This window comes from Lonchura striata, chromosome 20 (genome assembly GCF_050655825.1).
Source record: "Lonchura striata isolate lonStrDom1 chromosome 20, ASM5065582v1, whole genome shotgun sequence".
In the NCBI taxonomy this organism is placed as follows: domain Eukaryota; kingdom Metazoa; phylum Chordata; class Aves; order Passeriformes; family Estrildidae; genus Lonchura; species Lonchura striata.
In genome coordinates this window covers 7,343,317-7,367,381 of record NC_140722.1, presented here as the reverse complement: position 1 = coordinate 7,367,381, position 24,065 = coordinate 7,343,317, and the positions used below count along the sequence as shown (strand labels likewise).

The following is a 24,065-nucleotide window of genomic DNA, read 5'->3' as shown; positions in this document are numbered from 1 at the left end:
TCTCAGCAATAAATAAATGCCTGAGTGACCTTGCATACCTACAGAAAAATGAACTAAAAATACCAGGTGCAAGTGACCTTGGGGAGATGAGGTACCACAAAACTCTTTGCTGTGATTTTAAGGCACCCAAAGAAACCCCATACCATTATCCTTGGATGTTTGGTGGGCATATTGTGAAAAGCAGGACACTAGAAAACATGATAAAATGCATCTCTGAACAATTAAAGCATAAAAGGTTTAATTTGTTTCTTTTTGTTTTAATCGCAACCTCTGTCCTTGTCCACTGAATTTGCTTTTCCAGACAGAGAACTGTGCCCATGCTCTGGGCATTGTCTTTGAGCAGAAGGCTTCTATTTCCTCAGAAATTATAATTAGCCTCTGGTATTAAATAAAATTAAATAATAATCAGTCTTTAGAAAGACTAAAAGCACTTTCCTCCTTAACAGCTTACATCTTTGTCTGTGACAGCTATTTCATTAACTTTCAGTCACCAGGGAGCTCTCAAGAACAAAGACTCAGATTGTCATAAGAACAATTAGACTGAAAGAGAAATGAGATAATTTCATTGTTTTCTCCTACAGAAGATTACAAAATAATGAAAAAAGCCCGACTTTTCCCTTTGTTTAGGCAACCTCCATACTTCAATCAAATGCACTTCTATCAGTGATGCTGATGTTTTAAGCCCAAACTGAAGCAACAAAGAAATTGCCCACTGTTGTCATTAAAAATACAAGTCAACCATCACCCTACAAACAAGGAACTGAAATTACTGGCCAACCACAACACATTTGCTGGGACAGTGTACTCATTTGTTTGCTCCAAACAAGAAGAGCCATTTGCTACTGAAAAACATCTGTCTTGTGTTTTATTTATACACACACATTTAGCAAGGTATCTGAGGCACGGAGCCCACGGACAGGTGTGTTCTCAAAGAGGGAAGTGCACAGACAGCTCAGATGGCTCAACATCCAGCAGGACCTGCCAAGGCCTCTCTCAGATTGTTCACACTTACTGCACAGTGCCAGCACAGTCATGACAGGACTCTAGAAGCCATTCCCTCTGGAGAGGATGCACAACATAGCTGGAAGTTGTAAGATGGCAGAAGAATGAGGAAACTCTTGGCACTGCAACAGCAGCAAGTCAAAGACTGCCAGGGCACCCTCCTCCTGCAAGGACTGCACTCTGTGTGTGTGCACTGAGACACATCCTAAAATTAAACAGGATATCCTGAAGTCCAGCAAAAGGACAGGCCCAAAGAGTAGAGTAGAATGGTGTTCAGCAAAACACAAAGCAATACCTTCCTTAAATATATATGAGCACTAAAATAATCTCTCTGATCTATAAATCATCTAAGTGGTTTAAAATAAATGACAAGGTTGCCAGCAATAGGGGCTGACCCATACCTGATGCACAGCACTGAATCCTGCAGAATTTGTCAGGCCGTTGGCTCCCTGGTAAATCCCTGTTGTGCCTGAGGGAAAGAATAAGGGAAAGAATAACAGGAAAGAATAAGATAGACCAGCAATCAAAGTAACAGGGTATGTTAATTCAAGTAATTTACAACAGGAACTGAAGTACCAGCTCACTAGAAACAAGTATGGCACAAATCTGAGGCTGTAAAAACTTTGGGCTCTTACTGGGCATTCATTATATGCATCAAAACGTTGATTATTGGGCTGGGAAACACAGCTGGAATACAAGGATTCAGCCCAGACTTAAAATTCAGATACTTCTTTTTACAGTAATTAATGGAATAGGATTTTTTAACTTCTCCTGTAAGAAAACCCGAGATTACATATACAACCTCCCACGTGTGCTGTTTCATGCATGGGTATCCTGGCATCTGTCCTAATTGATCAGGTACCCAGGAGTTTTCAGAAGAAAAATCTGTTCCCTGGTGCTGCTACTCCCAATGTGAGGACAATATTGCTGAGATTTCTGGGACAGCAAGGAGCAAAGATATTTCTTCATCCTGGGATATCAGGAAGAGAAAGGATGACATGGTTCTGTCCCAAGCAAAGCAGGTGATGTTCAGCCAGGCTCCCTCAGCTGGAGGAAGCACCACCACAAAGATTTTGTTTGGAGAAGTAAATGTTCAGGTAAGACCTACAGAAATGGTCTGTCTTTGCCTCCCATCAGGCCAGAGGTAGCAGAGCCAGAAGCTCTCCTCCCCTCTCAAGTTCTAGCCTCTAACCTCACCCTATGCTGGTTTTGACTTCAGCATTTTTCACTTCACACATTTTGTCAAGGAGGTATGGTTTTGGTGCTGCCTGGCTGCACTGGGCTCATCTTAGCTTTTTTCTGACATAAATGTACCATCAGACTGAGCCCTTTGACCTTTTTTTCTCATCTGGCTTCTCACCATGTGAATGACTCTGAGCAGTGCTGTTTTAACCACATGACACCCTGCACGTCTCCATGTGGCAGCCATCCTCCGAAGTTCCACTTGATTGTTTTTATTTTAGGACACCAGATTAGCTGGGGAATGGACAGCTGAACAAACTCCACTCTGCCAAGTGCAGCTACAAAGCACATGCACTGAGAAATAAATCTCAAGCCAAAAAGAAACAAGAGAGAGGACTCTGCCCTACTGAACTAATTTGTTGTCACATGTGGTCTTTAAAAAGAAAATAGCAGAGGGGAAGAAAACAGAGTGCAGGTGACTGCCAGGTACCTGGAGGCCTGGGTGTCCCCTGAGTCTGACTGGGAGCTGAGCCAGTGCAGGTGGGCTTGGTGATGCCTTCTCCTGGCATTCCTGCCTTGGAGGCAGCTCTGGGTGCATCAGTGTCCAATCCCTCCTGCTTCCAACAACCCACATGGGGAGACTGCCCAGAGCAGCATCCCAAAGAGAGCAGCACATCCAGCTCCTGGTATTTCCCCACTTCCCACCCGTGACAGGCTTCTGCAGGTTTTCCAAAAGTCACAGATATGCAGCAGTATGAATATATTCCTGTGGCAGCAGCATTTCTCACCACTCTGAAGGAGAGTAATAGAGCCCCAGTGCTTACAGGCAAAAACAACTTCCACAGAAGACAAAACAGCTCTTGTACACCAGAGCTTGAAACAATACAGGGGGGAATTTTTGATTTTCCTAAACTGTCATTTAGAAACAATCCATCATCCTTTATTAAAGCTGTCAAGAGGGGGATGAGTTACCTCGAGGGACTCACGCTTTATGTGTAAATTGTGATGAGAACATGTTTATTGCTGTGCTACCTGCACATGATACTGCAGCTTCCTGGCTTCCAAACAGTCAGAGAGAGTGAGGAAAAGGAGGGACTCGCACAGCTGGGTTAAAGAATTTAATCAGAATTTACTCAGGGCTTTGTACCAGCTGTGAGGGGTGTGTGTCTGTGCACACAGAGGTAAGTGAGCAGGGAGAAGAGGGCAGGAATGTAGGGATGAAAGGATGGGGAATGACTCCACAGCTTCCCACAGCACCCTGTGACTGGACCCAGTGGGGTGGATTTTACACTGGCTTTTGTACAATGTATTTCTGCCACTTTGGCTGAGCTACCCGAGTCCAGGTGTCCCTAGAGGCCAGTGCAGGCTGGCTCCCACTGCCCAGGGGATTTTCCATAGGAAGGACAGATTTTTTTCCCACATACTTAAACATTTGTGGAAGTTCTGAAGACTTGCTATTCCCTATAAACTGAAGTTCAACCTGTCAACTCTGATTTTCTCTTCTTCTGGCTCCTATCATTGTATCCTGGCCAAGGAGGACTACCATCTCAGCACTCTTTGTCTAACTAAGATCAAACACAACCTTTTCCTTGCCCTCCAGCAGTGCATTCAGAGATTTGAATGCCCTCCCTGCAGTACACCTTGAGAGCTGCTAAGCTCAGGATGTCTTGGCAGCTCAGTGTTACAGCAGAATAATTACAGATAAGGACACTGGGGACAACCAAAGTCAGTAAACACTTGGAATTTCTTCCCAGCTAACAGGGATGAAAAGAAGGGAGAAAAAAAATCAATTATCTGCATGGAAAAGAAAGTTCTTAAATATTCAGGTTCAGCAATATTTGTCTTGGGGACTATTATAGCTCAGACCCTGTTCCACTTCACAGGGCAGTCTGGAGAGACCAAGTTTTCAATGATGCACCCTCAGTTCAAATGGCAGGAAAACAAACAAGTGCCACAGGCAATGGAGACAGAGATAAACCCTCTCTCTCCACAAACAGAGAATGAGGCCTGCAGGTCACAATTTCTGTGAGCAGCCTTGTAGAGTTCAGCAGTTCAGAACACATACCAGAACCAGCCCCAAATGTTTGCTTTTCGTCAGTAAGTCGCTGGTAGAAAAATTTTGTTGGTAAACACTTCCACAACAAAATGAATTCTGCCAGGTGCAGTTTCAGTCTTGCATCAGTAAATTTTACACTCAAGAAACTGGAAAATTACCAACAGATATTGCAAATTAGCTCTATTTCCCATGTAACCATTTTTCTCCTCAAACACTTTCCCAGGTAATAGCACTTCTCATAATACTCAGAGAAAGACTGGAATGAAGTTTGAAAGTCGTGCTGTGTGGAAAGGGGCACTTCTAGGAAGCCCCTTGGTAAGCAATGTATATGGATGCCTGGCCACCTCTCATTTCTGCCTATTTCTACAGGACTTTTGCTTTCACATATATTGGCTTTTTTCCATGGACCTCAGAAGACAACACACACTCTCAAACTGAAGCTGGTTTTACATCTGCAATATTGCAGAGGTGGGAGCAAGAGATTTGTTTCCATCTATCTGGGTAGCTCAATGCCTAGTAATTGCATCCAAACTCCCTGCAAATCAGAAACAAGACTAGGATCTCCCCCTTTGGATCTTCTCCATATGGAATATGGCTCACATCTGTGTTCAATCAAGCCAGTTGCTAAATGTCACAATGCCCTCATTCACAGGTAGCTTAAAGAACATTTAGCTCATAATAAAACAATCTGAACTCTGAAGTGGAACAGCTCTTCAGATGTGTGGTACAGTAAGTGTTCCTGTGAAGTATTTCTATCACAAACACACTCTCATGGAAAGACACCGCATGAAAGGCGTCCACATGCCAGGCAGAGCCAGTGCCATGATTTCCCCTTGATAAGTAGATGTGGCCCTTCTCTATGTGAGTGTCCAAGGGCAACATGTACAGAAAAACTCTTTGTGAGCTGATTAATGTTCTACTCCTGCTCTCAAACAGATGGATTTCATTTGCTATTTTCCCTTCATTCACGTTTTAATTCGAGCATTCCCAAAAAGCCTATGCCATGGTCAATGATAATTTCAATGGTGCGTGATCTGGCCTGCAAAAACTTTCATACCAGCTTCTCACCCTCTACATCTGTCTTTCAGTCACTGCAGTATAGGCTGCATTCTCCTCCTTGCCAGGTAAGAGCAAGTAAAGAAAAGAAAGGAATATTCATGGTTATTTTCAGTGTATTCAGAACTAAGCTCTGGCATTGCTAAAAAAAAAGAATATTAACTCTTTCTTCAGCTTATGAATGCACAGTATGATACAGGAATCCTGGCGTTAGGGAGTGGTGATTATGAAAACGGGATGGGTCTGTGGTGTAGCTCAGATCAAAACCACAGCAAGCTTTGAAAATCAGGTTTGTGTCCTTGTCTTTCACAGGTCAGAGGGGCCCTGACAACAGGGAGGTGTTCTCCAAGCCTCCTGTATTGCTCAAAAGAGAATAAGCTCCTCTATTTAGAAGAATAGATGGTTTGCACTTCCAACATTCAGTGAAATACCCAGCAGCCAGAGGAGGAGATGGCCAGGTTCAACACAGCTGGACAGTTTCAGTGTTTACCACAGCTCTCTGGGCAGCCAGCAGCAACTGTGAGCCCAGGAACACTGAAAAGATGCAACATTGAGGGTGGCTACCATGGCCATTTCTGAGTATGTTTGGGTCATGATTTAATTCCCAAAAAAACAGAATGAGGAAGCTCAGACCTAAGCATTTCCTCTAACTCATAGATGAAATGCACAATGGTTCCACAGAGAGTTCTCTCAAAGGATTTAGGACCATTTAGGAGTAATAAAATCAATGCCTGCAGGGGTCAGCTGAATTGCATGGTATTTTACAAGCCTGCATACAATGGTCTGTGCACTCTGACATCACCAGGCTGTTTTCCTGCAGGAAGCACTGCAGGAAAGTGGTGCAAGGTCCCAGCCCTGCTCCCTGCACAGTGTGCTTTACTCTGTGCTATGAACAACATCTGCCTGAAGACTTCCATGGTCATTCAGAGAGGTTCTTTGCAGTGCTTTAGCTCTCTGACAAGCTAATGTTTCCTGCAGTAAATACTGCCTTCTCCAAGCTGCTACACTTTTAGTGAGAGGTCAAGCACTCATCAAAATTACCTCCCACCAGCTATACTCTTGTGCCTTGTAAGGTTCTAAATCCTACAACATCTGCCTGCATTTACTGGGCAAGAAGACTCATAAAACCTTGCATGGTTGTCAGCTGTGGAGGCATTTCAAGACTATCTGACCTGTTAAAGGAGAAGAAAAACTCAACCCATATGTACTTTGCAGCAGACTGCTCAACTGTTTGCCATTAGATGTAATGAAACCTTCCCCAAAAAGTTTTGTATTTCTGTCTGGAAAGGCTCAGTGCAGGGAAGAGCACACTGCATTAACCTGGATGAAAAGTATTACTCTACAATATTACACCACTCAACATCAGCAGTGTCTGGTAAACGACATTGCTCCCAAAAGCATAAGAACACCTCCTACAGATGACACTCCCAGATACAAAACCCATTCTAAATAATTCCATTTGTCTCCCACCACAATCCCATGCAGTCCTGTCAGCCTGACCAGGTGTTTGAGGACACTCTGAGTGGTGAGATAAAGCACATTTCACACTTCAGCTTTTCTGAGTGGAAGCTCTTCCCCTGCTCCTGGGAGTACTCAACCCACAGAGCTTCAAAGAGCTTTAATAAGTGATGACCAAAGCAGCTTTAAGAGCCTGGCTTTTACCATCCTTTTGAGCTTGGTCATCTGTATAGCTCAATCCAGATCAACAGTGCTGTTGAAAGTGCTGGGATGGTTTACAGTTACTCTCAGGATTTGAACCATGGGAAAGCTGTTAGATTTTACTGTAGTCTGAGAAAGTGTTTTTAACCACTTCTATCTAACAATGCCACAGATATAGAAGGAAATCACACTGGTCTTTTTGTCTTCAAAAAGAAATCACAAGGAAATGTTTTGGGCCAAAAAGAGAACATCTTTACAGCAAGGATGTAGACTGTTTCTATGCAATACCAGCAAAACTGACTTTATTTGGGTGACTCCATAGACACCAAAGAATAGAGTCCCCCAGTTTCATCCTGGACACAATCCTTCACTGATGGATAACAAATCATGATAAAGGAAATCTGTATTTGCCACCTCCTATGCTAATTAGTGGCCATGAACCTCCAGTTCTCAGGTAAGCATTCAAATCTAAGTAGCCTTGTCACATGTGCTGTCATGCCATTGGGGATAAAACCTTGCCCTGTCAGCACAGCTGTTATTTAGCAATTCTCCTCCTCTTGAGCAAAGTAAATCTCCAAATACCACTAGGAAAGAGGGAGCTGGTCAGCACATCTCCACTCTTTCACCTATTATTAGGATCCTTGTAAGTCTCAGCTGAGTACTCTAGATCCAGGCATTGGTCTTGAGGCTTTTCCAGCCTCCACGCACTGCTTCAGTACTGCAGGGGCTCCAGGAGAAAAGCCACAACAGAGAGGGATGTAAGAAACTTGACAACAGTAGAGTGATCTTTGTCCTGGTAATGACTTGTCAGCATCAATAAATCTGTCAGTTACAAACTTTCTAAGTCAAATTTTCATCCTCCTCTTTTTATCTGTGATAACTCAACGGGCTCCTCTTCAGGGAGTACAGGTATTCTCACAGTTCCAGAGGTCACAGTGAAGAAATATCAGTGTTTAAACCCTGCCAATATAAACAAAAGTCATCCAAATTACATATAAAAAGGCCCATGCAAGAGTGTTATCCACTGCCTGCAGAGCAGTTCAGAAACTCCTGAGCTGCACAGCCTGTGCTGACACAAGCAGGGTCAGGCTGAACTTGCCCACAAACATCATCCCTGTGTCTCATCCAATGGCTGCATTCTGTTTTTTTCACCACAGCATTACCTCACACAGTGCTTGGAGATGAGATACAACAAAAGCAGTACCAGTACTGCACAGCATCATGAATCTGATGTTTCCTAACTTTCAAATGCTTGACTATGCAGGTATGAAGTTTCTTGATACAGATTTTTATATGTAATTTTACACTAGCTCTTTATTGCCTTCTAGACCTTTTCAAAATCACTAGGTATACTGAATAAATTATTCAGTGAAGCTTCCATAACATTTTAGCATATTCCTTGCCAATTGCACTCTAAGCTGAATAATCAAGGCCAAGTTTATGATTTCCCAAGGTGCTACCATCCTATATTTTTGGAGTTTTTTATATCCTACAGAAGCAATGAAAACAAAATCCACAAAAAGAAGTATCTGTGACATCCAAACACCTCTGTTTTCTGTGTTGATTTTGCTCATTAATCCACATTTTGAGATTTCTATCTGACTTCCACCAATGCTCCCAAGACAGTCAAGCAGCATGTTAGGGAAATGTCACTTTTCTCTTCTCTGTAGACTCCCCCTTTCTCACCACACAATCTTTTCTCTGTATTTGCCTTTACTACTGCCCCTACCTTACTGCTTCTCTCTGATTCATGACTGTCACAGCTGCACTGCCACCTCTGCAAGCCTGATGACAAAGTCACACAAAACCCTCAAGGAGACACAAGACACCTCCAAAATAAAAGCTCTGCCTCAGAGAAGATTCCTGTTTTGACTGTACCAGTTAATATTTAATTTCCATTAAATGGCAAGAGGTAGAGCAGAGCTTTCCCCTTGGGTAGCAGTAGCACAGATCCTTGCAGCCTACAGTGCATCACTGTCAACACCTTTGCCTCTCCCACGGACTCCCCTCTCCTGGAAGTCAGCTCGTTTTAAAACAAAGTAAATGGAGCACAGTCAGCCCCTGGTGTTTAAAAATCTTTGAAAGGGAGACTGTGCTGTTATTCTGAGGAACCTTGTATTTACACTGCAAAAAGTGAGGTCTGACCCCTCCTGAAGAGAGGCCTCTCCCTGCTGAACCCACCACGGAGTGGAGCACAACTTTACTGCCACGCTCGGAGACTGCAATTAATGCAAACCAGCTGTGGAGCAGAAGCTTTTGAAAGAGGCTGCTCCTTTTCTACTGGGGTTTTAATTTTATCAATCTAGGGCATCTGAGTGACAGTTTGCTGAGAACATGCTCTCACTTTCCTTTATTTTTGGGACTTCACATGGATTCCATGATCTGGATGCCAAAGTGCGATCCACATTTCTCAGGTGTACATTGAAATTTCATCGCTATTTTCATCACCAAGTACTTCAAGAATCACGTTTAAAACTAAACATGGACTGCGAAATTCATGCAGGCAGAGGTAACTGCTCACACCAAATTGGTATTTATGACCTTGTATTGAATTTTTAACAGACAAATTGGCACATAATTGCAAGAAATTCTGGCATTTCTTGGAAAAAAATTTGTCTAGATTATCCAGATATCAACAAGGGTCAAAAATGTTTTCAGCATAAGAAAACATTTTAATTCATTAATTATTCAGATTTTACTTGTTCTCAGGACAGGATAACAATTCATACCCAATTCATTCCACAAACATAAGCAATATATATATAATTAATCCATTTTAAATCAGTGTTGCACAAAAGAAATGCTAATTTATATTCATTCACTACTTCACAGCTCATCAGAAGGGCTCTGCAAAGAAAACAAATATTCAGCAGTAGCAAAGAATTTCACTGCATAGGTCTTTGGTCCCAAATTTATGTCTGTCCCAAGCTCAACTATGTTCTGCAATTCCTTGGCAAAGGAAAGTTATCCCAGTTACATAACTGATTTTTCCTTTGTAATGTAAAAAGTATTTTGTGGGTAGATAGATTTGGATATTAAAAAACCCCAAAAAAGCAGTCAAATCTTTTCCTGCCCAACAACAGCATCCACAGTGGTCTTTGGCCACAGTTTTAACTGTTGTGCAACTTCATAGTTTCATGCCAGCTGTCATTTCAGCAATTATAACTGAAGAGCAAAGCATTGTCTAGGAATTAATGACAAGCTGAGAAGAGATGGCCCAATGTGCAATCAAGGGGTAACACATGCTCTTGCAACCACAGGAAATGCTCTATAAGCTGGCTGTTATGGCACTCTCTGCAGAGCTGATGGGTTTCTGGGCTAGCTAATGTGCTGGCACGATTTTCTCTTTGTATTTTACATAGCTCACTAAATGCTAAGTTTCTTATATTCCAAAGATTTCTCCCTCACCCTCAGCAACAAGCAGTTTCCTCAGCTGTCAGTTAAGACAGTAAGGTTTTGGGGGCAGAAGTGGAATATAATCTTTGTGTCTCATGTTCAATTTCTATCAGTGAATAATAATTTTACCAGAAGTCTGAGCAAATCGCTGAACGGCTAAATTGTCAGAAAATATAAACTTAGAAAAGTGTGTAAAAAAAGCAAAAATATATTTCTAACATCAAGCCCAGAATGTTTGGTGATTTGGTGCTGTAATTGAACATGTACATGAGGATTGATAAGAAATGAAATGGACCTTGAAGAAATATTTCTTTCCCAGCATGACAAACTTACCACTTTAAAGGCAAAAATCTAATGCAAGATGTTACCTCCTCTCCAGATTCATGACTCTAAAAGTGAGTGCCATCCCCAGACTGTCCACATGCATATTTCAGACCTCTTCATTACAAAACAAATAATTTTCTAAATGCAATAATGACATGAAACAACCCTGTACTCAGCACAGGTTAAAAAGAAAAAGAAAAGAGGAAAAAAAAAGTCACTCCTTCAGAGCAAATATGTGAATACCAAATTTCAGTCTGAATGTTACTTGAAGCCAGATGATATCCACTGTTACTTGGCAATTAAAATCTTTATTTCAATCCACAGTACCTTTTCAATATGGTTTTGTGACATTTTTATGAGCTATGGAACTTGCTAATCTCATCTTCTATATCTGTATATATGTGTGACAAGTTGCATTAGCTATTTGGCTAACAATCTCTTCCACAATCAATTTTGTTCCATGCTAGGGAAGCATGAAAATAGATTTCTCCTTCTGGCTAGCTGTAAACCAGCGCTTTTTCTTTACTACTTATTGACCAAAAGGATGTTAAATCTTCATTCTTGCTCTTTAGTGGATCCTGTTCTCACTCAAGAACCAGAACACAACTGACAGCCGGAGATCAGGATGAAAAGCTGACTGCTGCCCCTTTACACCTGCATCACCTGTGTCTGTACTGCAAACAAACAGACCTGAGCAGGGAGCAGAATGTGGCTGCAGAGGTCCCATTTACTGCTCACAGCCTCGCAGGCATCCCAGCCTGCCACTGCTGCTGCCAAGCAAACACAGAGGGAACAAACCAGCACCAACCACGCTGGCACTTACTGAAGGACAGCATTTGTCCTAGAGCCCCGTGAGACAAAAATTTGTCACCCAAGAGGTTGTCTATTCCTCGGTGAGTGGTGTAACACTTACAATGGGCATTTGTTTGCTGCTGTAACTCATATCTGAGGGGACAGTGAGGAGAAATCACAAGGGCTGAACAATCTGACCACCCACCCTCACCTACAGATGAGATCCCAGCTCTGGGAGCTGGTCCTCAGTGGAGGCAAACAATACAAACTGATTTTACTTATGTACCTGAGCTATTAACATTACAATACTTGCAGAGAATGGCTTAAAAAAGAAATATTTTCCTTGCACTTTATAATAGAAAACAGCAGCAGCTGGAGGTGCCTTTTCTTGCTGAGGCCCAGACCATCACCCTCTTCACGATCTCTCATCCCACATGATGCAAAAAACATTTTGTCCTTGAACTGGGAGTTAAAATCTTGACTTTTAAAGCCCCCCTGTCTTTTAAATGAAAATATGTCTATAAAAGTTTGCTCTTTTCAGCTGGTTTAGCCCATCACCAGCAAAGTCCCAGTGGGCTGGAGCTGGGTGGCACAGGCAGCGATCACCTCCCCACCCCCAAGTGCAGAGGCGTGGGAAAGCCCTGAGCCCACATTCCTCAGCAGCACTCAGCACAGGAAGGCTCCTGGCTCCTCACTCAAACCTTTCACTAGCACTCAGCAAGGTAAATAAACCATCCAGTCAGGGAGCTTCAGACTGCTCCTCTCACAAGCAAGCAGAGGAAGGGTGGAAATATTTGTTTACAGGAAGACACATTTACTCCTGCTCCCTGTGCCTTGGAGAAAGCACCTGCCACTTGCAGAAACTTTTCTTTTGCGCTAAAGGCTTACTGAGCCAGCTGAAACGATCTTCCTGGAATAAATATCTGAAAAGAAGTGATTTTACCTAATAGCACAGCATGGCCCTAGGGCATGTTCATGCTCACTCACACAGCTCTCCTCAGCCTGTCTTGGTACAACTCATGGTTGTGCCACTGCTGCTTGCAAGTGTAATTTTCAAGTGCTGATGCACAAAATTTACTTGTCTAAACCTCTTGACAAGGGAGACACCTTAAAAACCTCAGTACTAATAAACTCAAGAGTCTGACTTCTCAAAAGAGCACATGTGGAAGTAGGACAGGTGAAACCTGTAGGAGTCCAATTGATCAAAAACCCCAAACCCACATGCTTCCTTTTTTTTTTCTTTTATTTGGTTGCCAAATCCAACACAGGTGTCTTCAGCATGTACTATGAAATATTCAAGCCCCCAAAACCACCTTAAGTGTCAGACACAATATGCTCTAAATCTCAGCCAAGGGTCAACTCTTAGTCTTTACCTTTCTTAGATAATATCTGGAATAATAGATTTTACCTTGTTTTCTCTGTTTTCATAACTGTTTAGGATTGTAGTTGGTCTCAGACTTAAAATAAAAGTGGATGTGTATGTCCACCTTTCACTTTCAGGATTGAGAAGAATTAAGAGAATTAAAAGATGGTTTTGTAAGGGGAACAGCTAAGTACAATGTCACAAAAGGGCCTTCTACATAAAACCCTCAACAATATCAAAATGCAAAGTGATCTCTCTCCCTTTCAACAGCTTCTGTAAGAGTTTGGGAAAGTCATGCAATTACCCTTTGGTTTTCCAACCCTTGGAAAATCTCAGAGGGATGGACAAAGCCAATGCAGAGCTTTATCCTTGTGTGCATTCGTCTCTCCTCAAGCAGAGTCGCTCTCATTTTTCTTAGCATCAAAGTATCAGGCTGTTAAAAAATACTAGTAGGGAGATTATGCAGCAGTTTAAGCATAGAGCAGTTTGTTCAGGTCAGCATAAGGCAGAAAGAAGCATAATACTGACAGGACTGTCTGCATGAAGTGTAAAACCACCTTTGTTTCGCTTCCATCAGGAAGCAGGAACTCACACCAACACAACAATCCCAGGTATGCAATCACAGAACTAATCAAGGAAAAGAAAACACAGTTTCTGCAGAAAGACAAAGCTTATATTGATCACAGGTGAAATTCTGCTAGGACATAACCCTGTTAAATCCAGTCCCTCAGCCAGAAATCAACGCCTTGATGAGCAAAACAGATCAAGCAGAGACTTACCTCCTCCCCTGTGCTGGCTGCCTGCACCTACAAGGTTTCCACAGCGCTGGCAGGAGGAGAAGTGGTCCAGCACGGGGCTGTGAGTGGCCCAGGGGAGCCTGCCAGCCCTGATCACTCACCGTGCATCTGGTAGGTGTAGGGCGCCTGCCCCGCCGCGGGCGCGCTGAAGCCGGAGCCGTAGCTGAGAAAGCCACTCTGGCCTGGAGAGTGGCTCAGGCTGTCCTCTGTCTTAATGCCTGTGGGGACCCAAGAGCAGAGCGTGAGGGCTTCTCACACACAGGGGTACAAAAAGCAACTGTAGGAATTAACGATTCTTCAGCTGGATTTTAACCTAACAAACTCTCTTTTTGCTTTACACTTTCTTTCACACACATATGTCACATCCACATATATATATCTATCTATATATCTATATCTATATATCTATATTGATATAGATATGTATTTATATACACATACACACATATATATTAGATATATATATGTGGATGTGGCAGCCTTGTCAGAGAGTGAGAAAACTAAGTAAGTTTTCCCAGAATTGACTTATGAGACTTTGGGGAGTTGAAGATAAACAATGATAACTTAGTATTATAAGCAATATGTCACACACGTATGTCACATCCATATATATATCTATCTATATATCTATATCGATATAGATATGTATATATATACACACACATATATATATACATATCTATATTGATATAGATAAGTATATATATATACACACATATATATACATATCTATATTGATATAGATATGTATATATATACACACACACATACACACATATATATTAGATATATATATGTGGATGTGGCAGCCTGGTCAGACAGTGAGAAAACTAGGTAAATTTTCCCAGAATCGACTAGTGAGACTTTGGGGAGTTCCTTATTATTATAAACAAGCTGCAGGTGTTGTTTTCCTACTCTCTATTTTCCTGTTTTCCTCAAAGATTGTTTATAAGAAAAGCATTTTGTTAATTAGCCAATCAGGTGAAATGTACTGATTAATTGACAAATCTAGTCTGTCTGTATTGGAACAGTGTATAAAAGAGAAAATTTTGAAGTAAAGCGAGATGCTATATAAACCAACCTTCTGGAAAGTCTGTGTCGTTTCTCACTCAACAGCAACATCTATATCTATATCTATATCTATATCTATATCTATATCTATATCTATATCTATACATATATATATAGATATATGTAGATATCTATATATGCGCATGTGTGTTTAATAATTTGCATTACCCAAACAGGTCTCTTAAGAGCCAAACAAATTCTCACAAATTTCTTTGTGATTTATTAATTTATTTGAGTCAGCTACATCCTGTATCCACAACCAAATCCACTTTTGCTAACGTGGGTAAACAATCATGAATAATATTGTTTTCAAAAACAACTTCTAAACACATAGTTTTATTATGGAATTGAAGAAAGTCACTGACACATAAAGTTCCTGAAGAGTTATCAGATGGAAGCAATAACTGACGATGGAACAGGACCTTCAGCAAAATAACCTCAAGATTTCTGTTCTCAAAAGAGTTATTTTCTACTTGCATTGTATTTTCAGCTTTGGTATCAAAACATTTATTGGCAAGTCCTACAGGAGGGTTATCATCTACTCAGGTGGATATAACATACAGTTCAGGAACAATAGGTAAGCCCTGAAGCCACAGAAATCTTTTCATTTCTAAAACCAGACAATTAAACTGACAATTTACAGAGGGAACGGCAGTAGTTGAATTAAACATTGCAAGATGAAACCCTTGCTGGTAATGAAAGGAGTTGATATTTTATTCTGAGATGCTGCTGAGATTGTACAGCTGTATTATTAAAATAAACAGCCAAAGGTGCAAGATATTATGAACCCTTTGGGCAAGACCTGTCGTTTGCATCCTATTTGCATAACAAACGATGGCCATTGGACACTCCCTGGGTCCTGGGATTAAACAAAGACCCTGCTGACGTTTGGGCATTGGGTTTACACACTGTCCATGCTGTTGTCATCTTTTAGCACTTGTATACAAACTTGTAGACAAGTTGAATTCAGGTGCCTTACCCCAAACATGCTCATTTCTGGCTTAACAAGAAGCAGCAAGTCTGTGCTTGCTCAGGTTTGGAATAAGCTCTCCCAGATAATGTTTTCTCTACTAAAAATCACTTATTATAGCTTTCGGTGAGAAGAACTACGATGCAGCTTGAGCACAAGCTCATAACAAGATGACTGTGAAATGCAGGAAGTTTATTTGGACAGTGAGGGGACAAGCGCTGGTGCAAGTGTGGGGCTTCATCACTGCTGGGGAAGAGAAGCATGTGCAGAGAAGCCCCTCTTCCCAACACCCCATGCTTTTCTATTCCATCAGCACTCCACAGACCAGCATTCAACCTGCCCACCCCAGTTACAATTAATCTTCAGCAAATGGGCCTCTTTGGAAGCCTAAAAATTGTTGTCAGACAGCAAAATACCTTAGCACCAAATTAATTTCCACATAATGTTCTGTTTTGTCTAGGAACTGGCTGAGTTTTATTTTTTGTGCCTAAAAACAATACTGCTTCATTGTTCTTGGTTGTCAGCCAGGTGGAGTTTTTCATATGCTGAGCTGAGTATCTTAGAGAGGGTGTACAGGCTGGGGGAGGGAAATCACTGCTCAAGGATGCTAAGAGGTCACCCACAGGATTTATAAGCAGCATATGGGCCTGACACATGTATGCCCTAAAGCCTCTAGGCAGTAGCAAATGGCTCTGCTTTCACCTGCTCTAACAGGACAACTGTTCAGAGTTTTCCTTGGAAGTCAGCCAGCTGATGCAAACACAAACAGCTCCAGGAAAGGGTCTCAAAACATTCCTCTCATCATCCTGGTAGAGCTTTGGCTCTGCCAAGGCCACTACCCCAGCCTTCCAGAGTGCTGCACTATATTTCCCTTCAGTAAAAGATTTGTCTGTATAAAAAACTTCTCGTTGGGAAGAGATACTGTATTTGCCAAGTAAACGAAGGTGTTAAGGAGCACAAAAGAAAACAGAAGTGGAAACAAAACTATGAAACCATTTCAGTGGTGCAAGACAGCCCTCATGGGATTAGCCAGAAGCAGGAAGCTCAAAGTTTTCTGTTAAAGAGCTGTACCTAAACAAGAGCAGCATCTCTTTGGCCTTTATGACTGGAAAGGAATTTCAGCTTCCTCAAGAGCTCAGTATCCCCATGCAGAGCTTGAGCACACTTAAGGCTTGGTTTAGCAGGCATTCCTCTGTCAGGAGTGCTGTTTAATTAGCTCCCTGTGCGAATCCCCCAGCTGCTCCTGCCCAGCACTGTCTCCCCACAGCTGTTGGCAAGGCTGTGCAGAAAAGCAGGGAACAAAGCTGACTGGGGTAAGAAATGTTGACTGCACATACAGCCAATAAGTGCCCATTTAAACACAAACTGTCTTCCAAAACCAAGGTACTCTGTAAGAACTCACCCATGCCTTATTCTGCTCTGAATTTTGGTTCTTCTGTAGTAATATACACAGAAATTTTCTCAAAGTGGCTTGTGTTATGAAACCTTACGCTTCTTAACCAAAGTAGCTTCCTAAAACCTTAAGAAGAATCAAGGATGGCAAAGTGTAGTTTTCATAAATATTGTATTTACTGTACTTCGGCTTGACAGTGAATCATGGGAACACTCACAAGCTATTACTCTTAAGTGGCACATCCTACTGAACCTGAATTTCTCATAGTCTACTACTGACTGGCTCCAAGCTTACCTAGTTTGCCAAAACATAGCCCATGATATGACGAGCTGATAGGTTTAAAGCTGATATAGTTCAAAGGAAACCCAACACTTTTAAAGTCAGACTTTCCTCTAAGCCGAAGACGACAACGTTGCTGAGACACAAATGACACTTCGGTCTAAAACTTAAAGACTCCCAATCAATTTTGCCAGCAGCAGGAGGACGATGCTCACAGGACTCTGGGGTACTCACTGTAGGAGGGGATTCCGTAGGGCTGCCCCGGGGGGGGATAGGCAGTGTAGGCAGCAGCCTGCTGGATTCCCGTGCTGTACTGAGCCTGTCCATAGGCTGCCATCGTGGGGAAGGACGGGACTGTCACTATATGGGGATAATGCCTATTCAGAACAAGAAAACAGAAGGGTTTAAGGCAATAGTTACAGCACACGATCTTCTAGAGCACAAGCAGAACAGTTCTAGACATCTTGCTAAAATAACATTCAACACAGGATGCTGAATATGTTGGGAACTTGGAACTGAGTGGACTGAAGAAGTTTGTTTTGTGAACTATCAGATTAAGCCACCTAAATGTATGGTGCCTTTAAGACAGTGCAAAATACATGCAAGTTAAAAAAATAAAATAAAATCAACACTGATTTTTCATGTTTCATTTTGAGTTTGCTGAGCAAGTGAGTGAGATGGGGAAACCTCAGACATTTTGACACATCCCCTCTGTGGTCACTCATAAACACAACAATATTCAAACTGATAAGATTTGGATACCCAGGGGTACAAAAACACAGTTCACAGTATCTCAAACCTTATTTCACTCCATATCCAAGAAGATTAAGATCCAGCTACTTCCCTGTGCCAGAGACGTGTGTGGGAACAGGTGGATGGGCTTAGGGCAGATGTTTTTTAAGGTGACAGAAGTCTGCACAAAATGGCTGTTCAGCAAAACAGGGATTTTAAATTACAGCACTTGGCACCAGAACTCACTTTGTGGTGTACAGATGGAGAGGACACTGCGGTGCTGCTTTGCTGCTGCCTGGAAAACAGAATTAAAGGGTCTTAGATTTTCATTGTGTTCTGTTCTGTGGCCAAGCTGATACAATTGTTTTTTACCACTGCTGGTCTGAGAAAATTATACGGAATCAAAAGACTTTTTATTTTTTAGTTAATATTCCCAAACTGAGGTAGGTAAGAAAGATATTCTCTGCATAGCAACATATACAGATTTAGTTTTTAAGCGAGGGTGATACCAGTTGATTGAACTACCAGTTTCTTCTCCTGGGACTGATATCAGTCGTGAAGCAATGACTCATATGGTAAAGGATATATAAGCCAATACTATGATTGCTAAAGTGATTTAAGCTCACTGCACATTTTGATCTTTTGCTTTTTTTGGTACTCTCTTAGACTATGACTCACTTTCTTTAATGTCCACTAAAATATATCAAAGAATAATAAATATTAAAAATACAACATAATAAATCTTCTCAATTTTAATTTTTTTGAGTTAACTATAGCATACCTTATTGAACCTACAGCAATCAAAAAATTACATCAGTAGAAAAGCTATCATACAAGTTATATGTGCAAGATGCCTTCTAATGAACCAAACCAATTGTGTGCTTTAACACTACCAAAGCAAAATGTGCCACCAGCTTTATTCAGAGATAAATTTATATTTACCAAATTAAAAACTAAAAAAACAAAACCAACCAACCAAACAAGCTAAATTAAAACCTGCAACTTGTACTGAAAATGTTACTCCAAAATACCACCATGTACATGGCTTCTCCACCCACCTTCAGTGACCAAACCAGCACAACTTCCTTTGTTCAGACATTGGTCAGCTGGCAAATCAAACATTTAAACCATTTTTCATTTAATTAAATATACAAGTACATATGAAGTCTAAATGCATGCGAACAGTCCTATCGTTCTGGTTAACTTGTGCTGTAAACATGGACAGAATGACCAAAAAGATCCAATGAGCTCACATCTGAAATGTTTGTTTGTCCTGATTTAGAGCTCTCTTGAACTTGTTCTTTCACACACAACTCTTTTTCGCAACATTTTACATGGCTTGATCATTCTATGCTATAACACGGAGATTACACCAAAGTATTTTTAAAAACACTGCCATTTCATCTGCTAACTTTTTAGACTAAATTTCAATAAAAATTGCATCATCAGGAGTTCTTACTAAAAATATTAATTACCAGGTCTCATTCTTTTTTTAGAATGTTAATTTATATAATTAATGGTGAAGGCTCTACATGCCTAACCACTAACAGGATCACCTTAATCACTGACAGAAACAAAACCAGAAAGACTCTTTCTTCAAACCCCTGCAATCCTCCCACACCTTAGAAAAGTAAAACCAACCTGCAACTCTACCTTGCTTTCTGTACCCATAAAATGTGGTACAGTAACCTATTTCCCCAGAAGCAGGCAGAGAGGTTTAGTTTAAAATACTGACAAAGGACAGTGTTATAAAAATGCACATATTATTGACAAAGGATAATATTATACACATGTATCTATTCACTTATGCATCCACAGAAAAAAAGACTGAGTTTAAATCAAAAACTGGGCTTACCTGAGTCACCTTCAAACTCACTATGAAAAATTTGCTTTGACTTACCTGAAAGACAACAGTACACAAAATTAGATTTTCAGACTGTGAAAAACAAGAACTACACCATTCCTGTCTGTCCCTCATTACCAAGCAGAACTGCACTGAAGAAATAGACATTGTACAATTAATTTATGTAATTCTTAATGGTTTTTACATCAAAAAACCAGCAGAACAGTTTGAGCACAAGCCTCATTTCTTTTCTCTTTGAAAAACACCACAGCTTCAAATTTTTGATTTTGGTACAGAGTAGATAAGTTTGCCAAGAATGCCAAGCAGGAATTTACTGTGTGTGAATATGCAGTATGCTACTGTCACTGACAAGAAAAGGCAAAGTTGGTGCTACAGGCAAAATGTGCAAATTATACATTATATATATAATATTTCAATTATATTGAAAATTATATTGATATAACTGCACATCTCATGACAAGTACCCATGAAAACAACAGGCCAGACAGCTACGTGGACTTCTAAATGAGTAATACTATGACTAGACTTGCTAAATGTAAGACTTTATGTGTAATACAGAGCATAAATTTGTGTGCATTTATTACATGAAGAGCTCTGTCATTCTGAGAATTGTTAAACACACAAGTATTTTCCTGTTCTTCAAATTAACCACAAGTATTTTCAAGGGAAAGAGCACAATCTTGGTAGCACAGGAGATCATTATGTAGAAAAAACACCATAATATTTCTATAAGAAACAAATCAACGTGAGCTGTCACTGGCGAAGTGGTGTCCAACAGTAGCTCCTGTGTTGGCTCTTATTTATACCACATAACAAAAAACAGTTCCTGCACCAAGACTTTTACAAAATGATGGACCTAAAAATCATTTCTAGCTCTAATCTTTTCTGCAAACAGGAACATTTAAAAGGATGTTTCCTTTAGGCTGTTATTCCTTCTACTGCTCTTGTAAATAGGCAGTCTCGATGGGAGTGATTTAACCATGCAATTCCTAATGCCTGAGCAAACATGCAAACAAAACATCCCCTGGCCTTCTAAGAGCCTATAAATGAAGGGTTAAACATACTACTAAAACATAATAGCCAGTGCCTTTTCCTACCTCCCCTCTAACAGGAAGGCTGACAGATCCTGACCGCAGCAAACAATAGCTGGGATTGTACTAGCAAGAACTAGTTCAGCTGCATCACTTGCCAATAATTTTTTTAGCAGATTTAACATTCTTCTGTTTCCTTCACTTGAACACTATGATGGGGTAGGGGGGTGAAGGAGGAGAGCAGATAAATTTCCATCAGAGCCTCAACCACTGAAAGAATTTGTCCCGGGTACCTGCCAAATGTGAAACTCCAGAGCAGAGGCCAGCTCTGCCCATTTGGGATGGCAGCAGCGGTCTCCGAGCGATGCAAACTGGCACAGAGCTGCTTTGGCAGGAGGTTTTCAGGCTGCTCAATACATTTCTGGGCCTGGGAGCCCCCACAGCCCCCACCTTAACAGCAGCAGCAGCACAGCCACCAAAGCCCAGGGCTCACGTTCACATCACCACTGGGGCTCCAGCAAAAACTACCAGGTCCACGCAAAATACAGTTTACACCTGTAGTTCTTCCAGTGGAATAAAAATCTACACATGCACGTGTGTAAATGCAGGCACCAACTATACACAGACACATAATTACATATGAATTATTTCTATTCCATTTGCATTCAAGCCAGTGTGGAACTAAAGGATTCAACCACAACTGGTGAGTATACAGAAAAAAAAAAACTCAAAAATCTCAGTTGCTCATTACACTGTAGAACTAATTGCCAGAAGCAGAGGCCTTGCAGTAACCAGCTCCCTTTGGTAACATATGTTCACAGATTTTATGTTAAAGTAGCAAACAGCAAGCAGAAGAGCAGCCTACCTTCTATGTCATCTGGAGCCGTGGCATAAATGTGAGAAAGGTTAAGCTTCAGTCTGTCAGGGCACTCTCTATTTACAGTCAGACTGGGTGATATCACTAGATCTAGCATTTCCTTATACCTGAAGGAAAACAAAGGAAAAATACAATTTATTCATTAATTATGCATGCTTACTAATGATTCAATTTTTTTTTTCCCTAAGAGTATAAATATTAAAGCTGATTACCTAAACCCAGGCTTCATATAAATTCCACATAATAACATTCACTAAAGTTTTCATCAAAGGGAAATGCTGAATTAAAATGCAGTACTTGCTTCCTTGGAGATTACACCCATCTGATTAATGAGTTCCCTTTCTTCCTGGATTTTGCCATACAAAAACTAAATTCCAGATCTCTCATATGCCATCAAAGCAAGAATTAACACACCAGTGTCCACTGAGGCTGCAGAACAGACTGAAACAGGCTGAAAATGAAGCTGAGGGCAGTTAAGATCATTACCGAGTCTTACAAGGTAATAAAGTTAGTACTGGGGACAGGATCAGTTTTCCAGGGGATGCCAAAACCAGGCACCCCACTACAATGTCCTGACCATTAGGTGGCAGTGATACAAGGACAGTCCCTTTCACATGAGCAACCTTCCCTGATGGAACCAAAAACTTCAAATGAACATCTAGGACTTACATCTCTGAAGAAAAACAGAATTCATGTGTGCACACGACCTACACCACCATGAAAGCTTACTACCTCTGCATTAGCTAAACAGTCCAGAAACAAGGACTAAATCATTATTTCAGACCTTATGAATCAAATCAATAGGTCTATCCCCGTGCACACATTTTCAGTTAATGTGCCTACCTGCAGACCTTTTCAGCTGTTTGCTTCCCTTGGAAGTGTTGGATATTTTGGATGGGTACAAAATACGTCATTAAGTGCACAGATTTACACACCTATGTTTGCAAGTTTTGGTGAAGACAATGGGGTGAGTACAATAAGGTCTGGTACATTTGATACCTGCACAACTCCTTTTAAGCAAGGCAGGTTTCCTTGAAACCTTCACTCCCATCATGTTCTCCCCTTGTTCCCTGTGCAAGCAATGCCTGTGTCTAGAACTGAAGAACCCACTGGGCAAGGAAAACCTGGAGCTAAATTTCTCACTTAATTGTCTTTATTTCTTCTTAAATACATACAGTGCAATGGAAAGCTATTTGTATATTCCAAGACTAAACTTGCAGGTTTTGGTTCAAGCCCAGAACAGAGAACTCAAAGATTTTGTGTCACTCTTTGCTTTCCGTGGCCACACAGAGCACAACCTTAGTTCAGTTCCCTGGAAGTCAGTGGGTGGAATTAGGGCTGTTAGGGGAAAGCATAACTCTGCTCTTGGACAGAGCAGGGTCTGAGCAAGAGCTGGTGGGAGAGAGGGAATTGGTGGTGAGTGGATCCTGGCTGCAGCTTGGTCAGGCTTCCCTTCTCTCATCACTGAATGTGCCTGCCAAGGCAGCTGGCATATCCCAGCTCCCAGGCTGGCACCTCCCTGAGCTGGACTAAGCAGGCAGCACCTGGCTGGTAACAATCCACAGCACACCACCCCAAACATCTCAAAAAACATCCCAAAGTTAAAGAGCGTAGAACATAAAGCTGAAATCCTCAGGCTTCTGCAATACCAATCTATGTGCTTCTGTGAGAAGCCAAGAGTTTTGTTTTGGTTTTCTGTTTAAATACCCCTGTATGGCTTTACCAGCTTTGAGAAACAGAAAACCACGTACTTTTTATCTGAACCTCCCCAATCCTTTTTATAAAGCCTGCAAGTCCCTGTGAGGGAGGGCAAGTATTGTTAAGAACAAGCACAAACTAGATCACTTCACCTGTAACTAAACAGCAAAACCAAAACTAAATCCATTTTCACTTTCTCACCTGACAGCTGCCCAGACAAAAAAAAAAAAACACAACAAAAAAAAAAAAAAAAAAAAAAAACCCACAACATTAACCCTCTGTGAATTCACAGAACTACCAAAAACAGGCATGAAGAGGCATAACCATGTACAGTGTCCACAACCCCAGTCCTCCTCTCTCCAGGTGGGATCTGTCTGCCTGCCTTGGGAATCCATGTGGGTATCTCATCACCAACACAGCCTCAATTCCAAAGGCTTCCCAAGTATGTGCCATGAAGGAGACCTCATGAATGACCAGTGTGGTAGAAATGCTCTGGATCCAAGGCTTGTGCCATCCCTTTGTC

At 41.3% G+C, this 24,065-nt stretch overlaps 1 protein-coding gene across 25 annotated transcripts in view; it reads right to left on the bottom strand.

The window, feature by feature from the left end:
* EYA2 (EYA transcriptional coactivator and phosphatase 2) overlaps positions 1-24,065 on the bottom strand; it is a 90,860-nt gene that overhangs the window by 28,956 nt on the left and 37,839 nt on the right. For 11 of the 25 annotated variants that reach the window (XM_085558071.1, XM_085558062.1, XM_085558075.1 and 8 more), the window contains exons 2-6: positions 21,833-21,951; positions 18,319-18,367; positions 17,575-17,717; positions 13,729-13,845; positions 1,404-1,471 (exon numbers count right to left, since the gene is read on the bottom strand). In XM_085558071.1, the coding sequence (XP_085414197.1) occupies positions 1,404-1,471; positions 13,729-13,845; positions 17,575-17,717; positions 18,319-18,367; positions 21,833-21,951 (496 nt within the window). Of the gene's footprint in view, positions 1-1,403; positions 1,472-13,728; positions 13,846-17,574; positions 17,718-18,318; positions 18,368-19,130; positions 19,179-19,927; positions 19,973-21,832; positions 21,952-24,065 lie in introns of all 25 variants that reach the window. The other 14 variants (XM_085558061.1, XM_085558070.1, XM_085558057.1 and 11 more) reach the window with 3 other exon arrangements.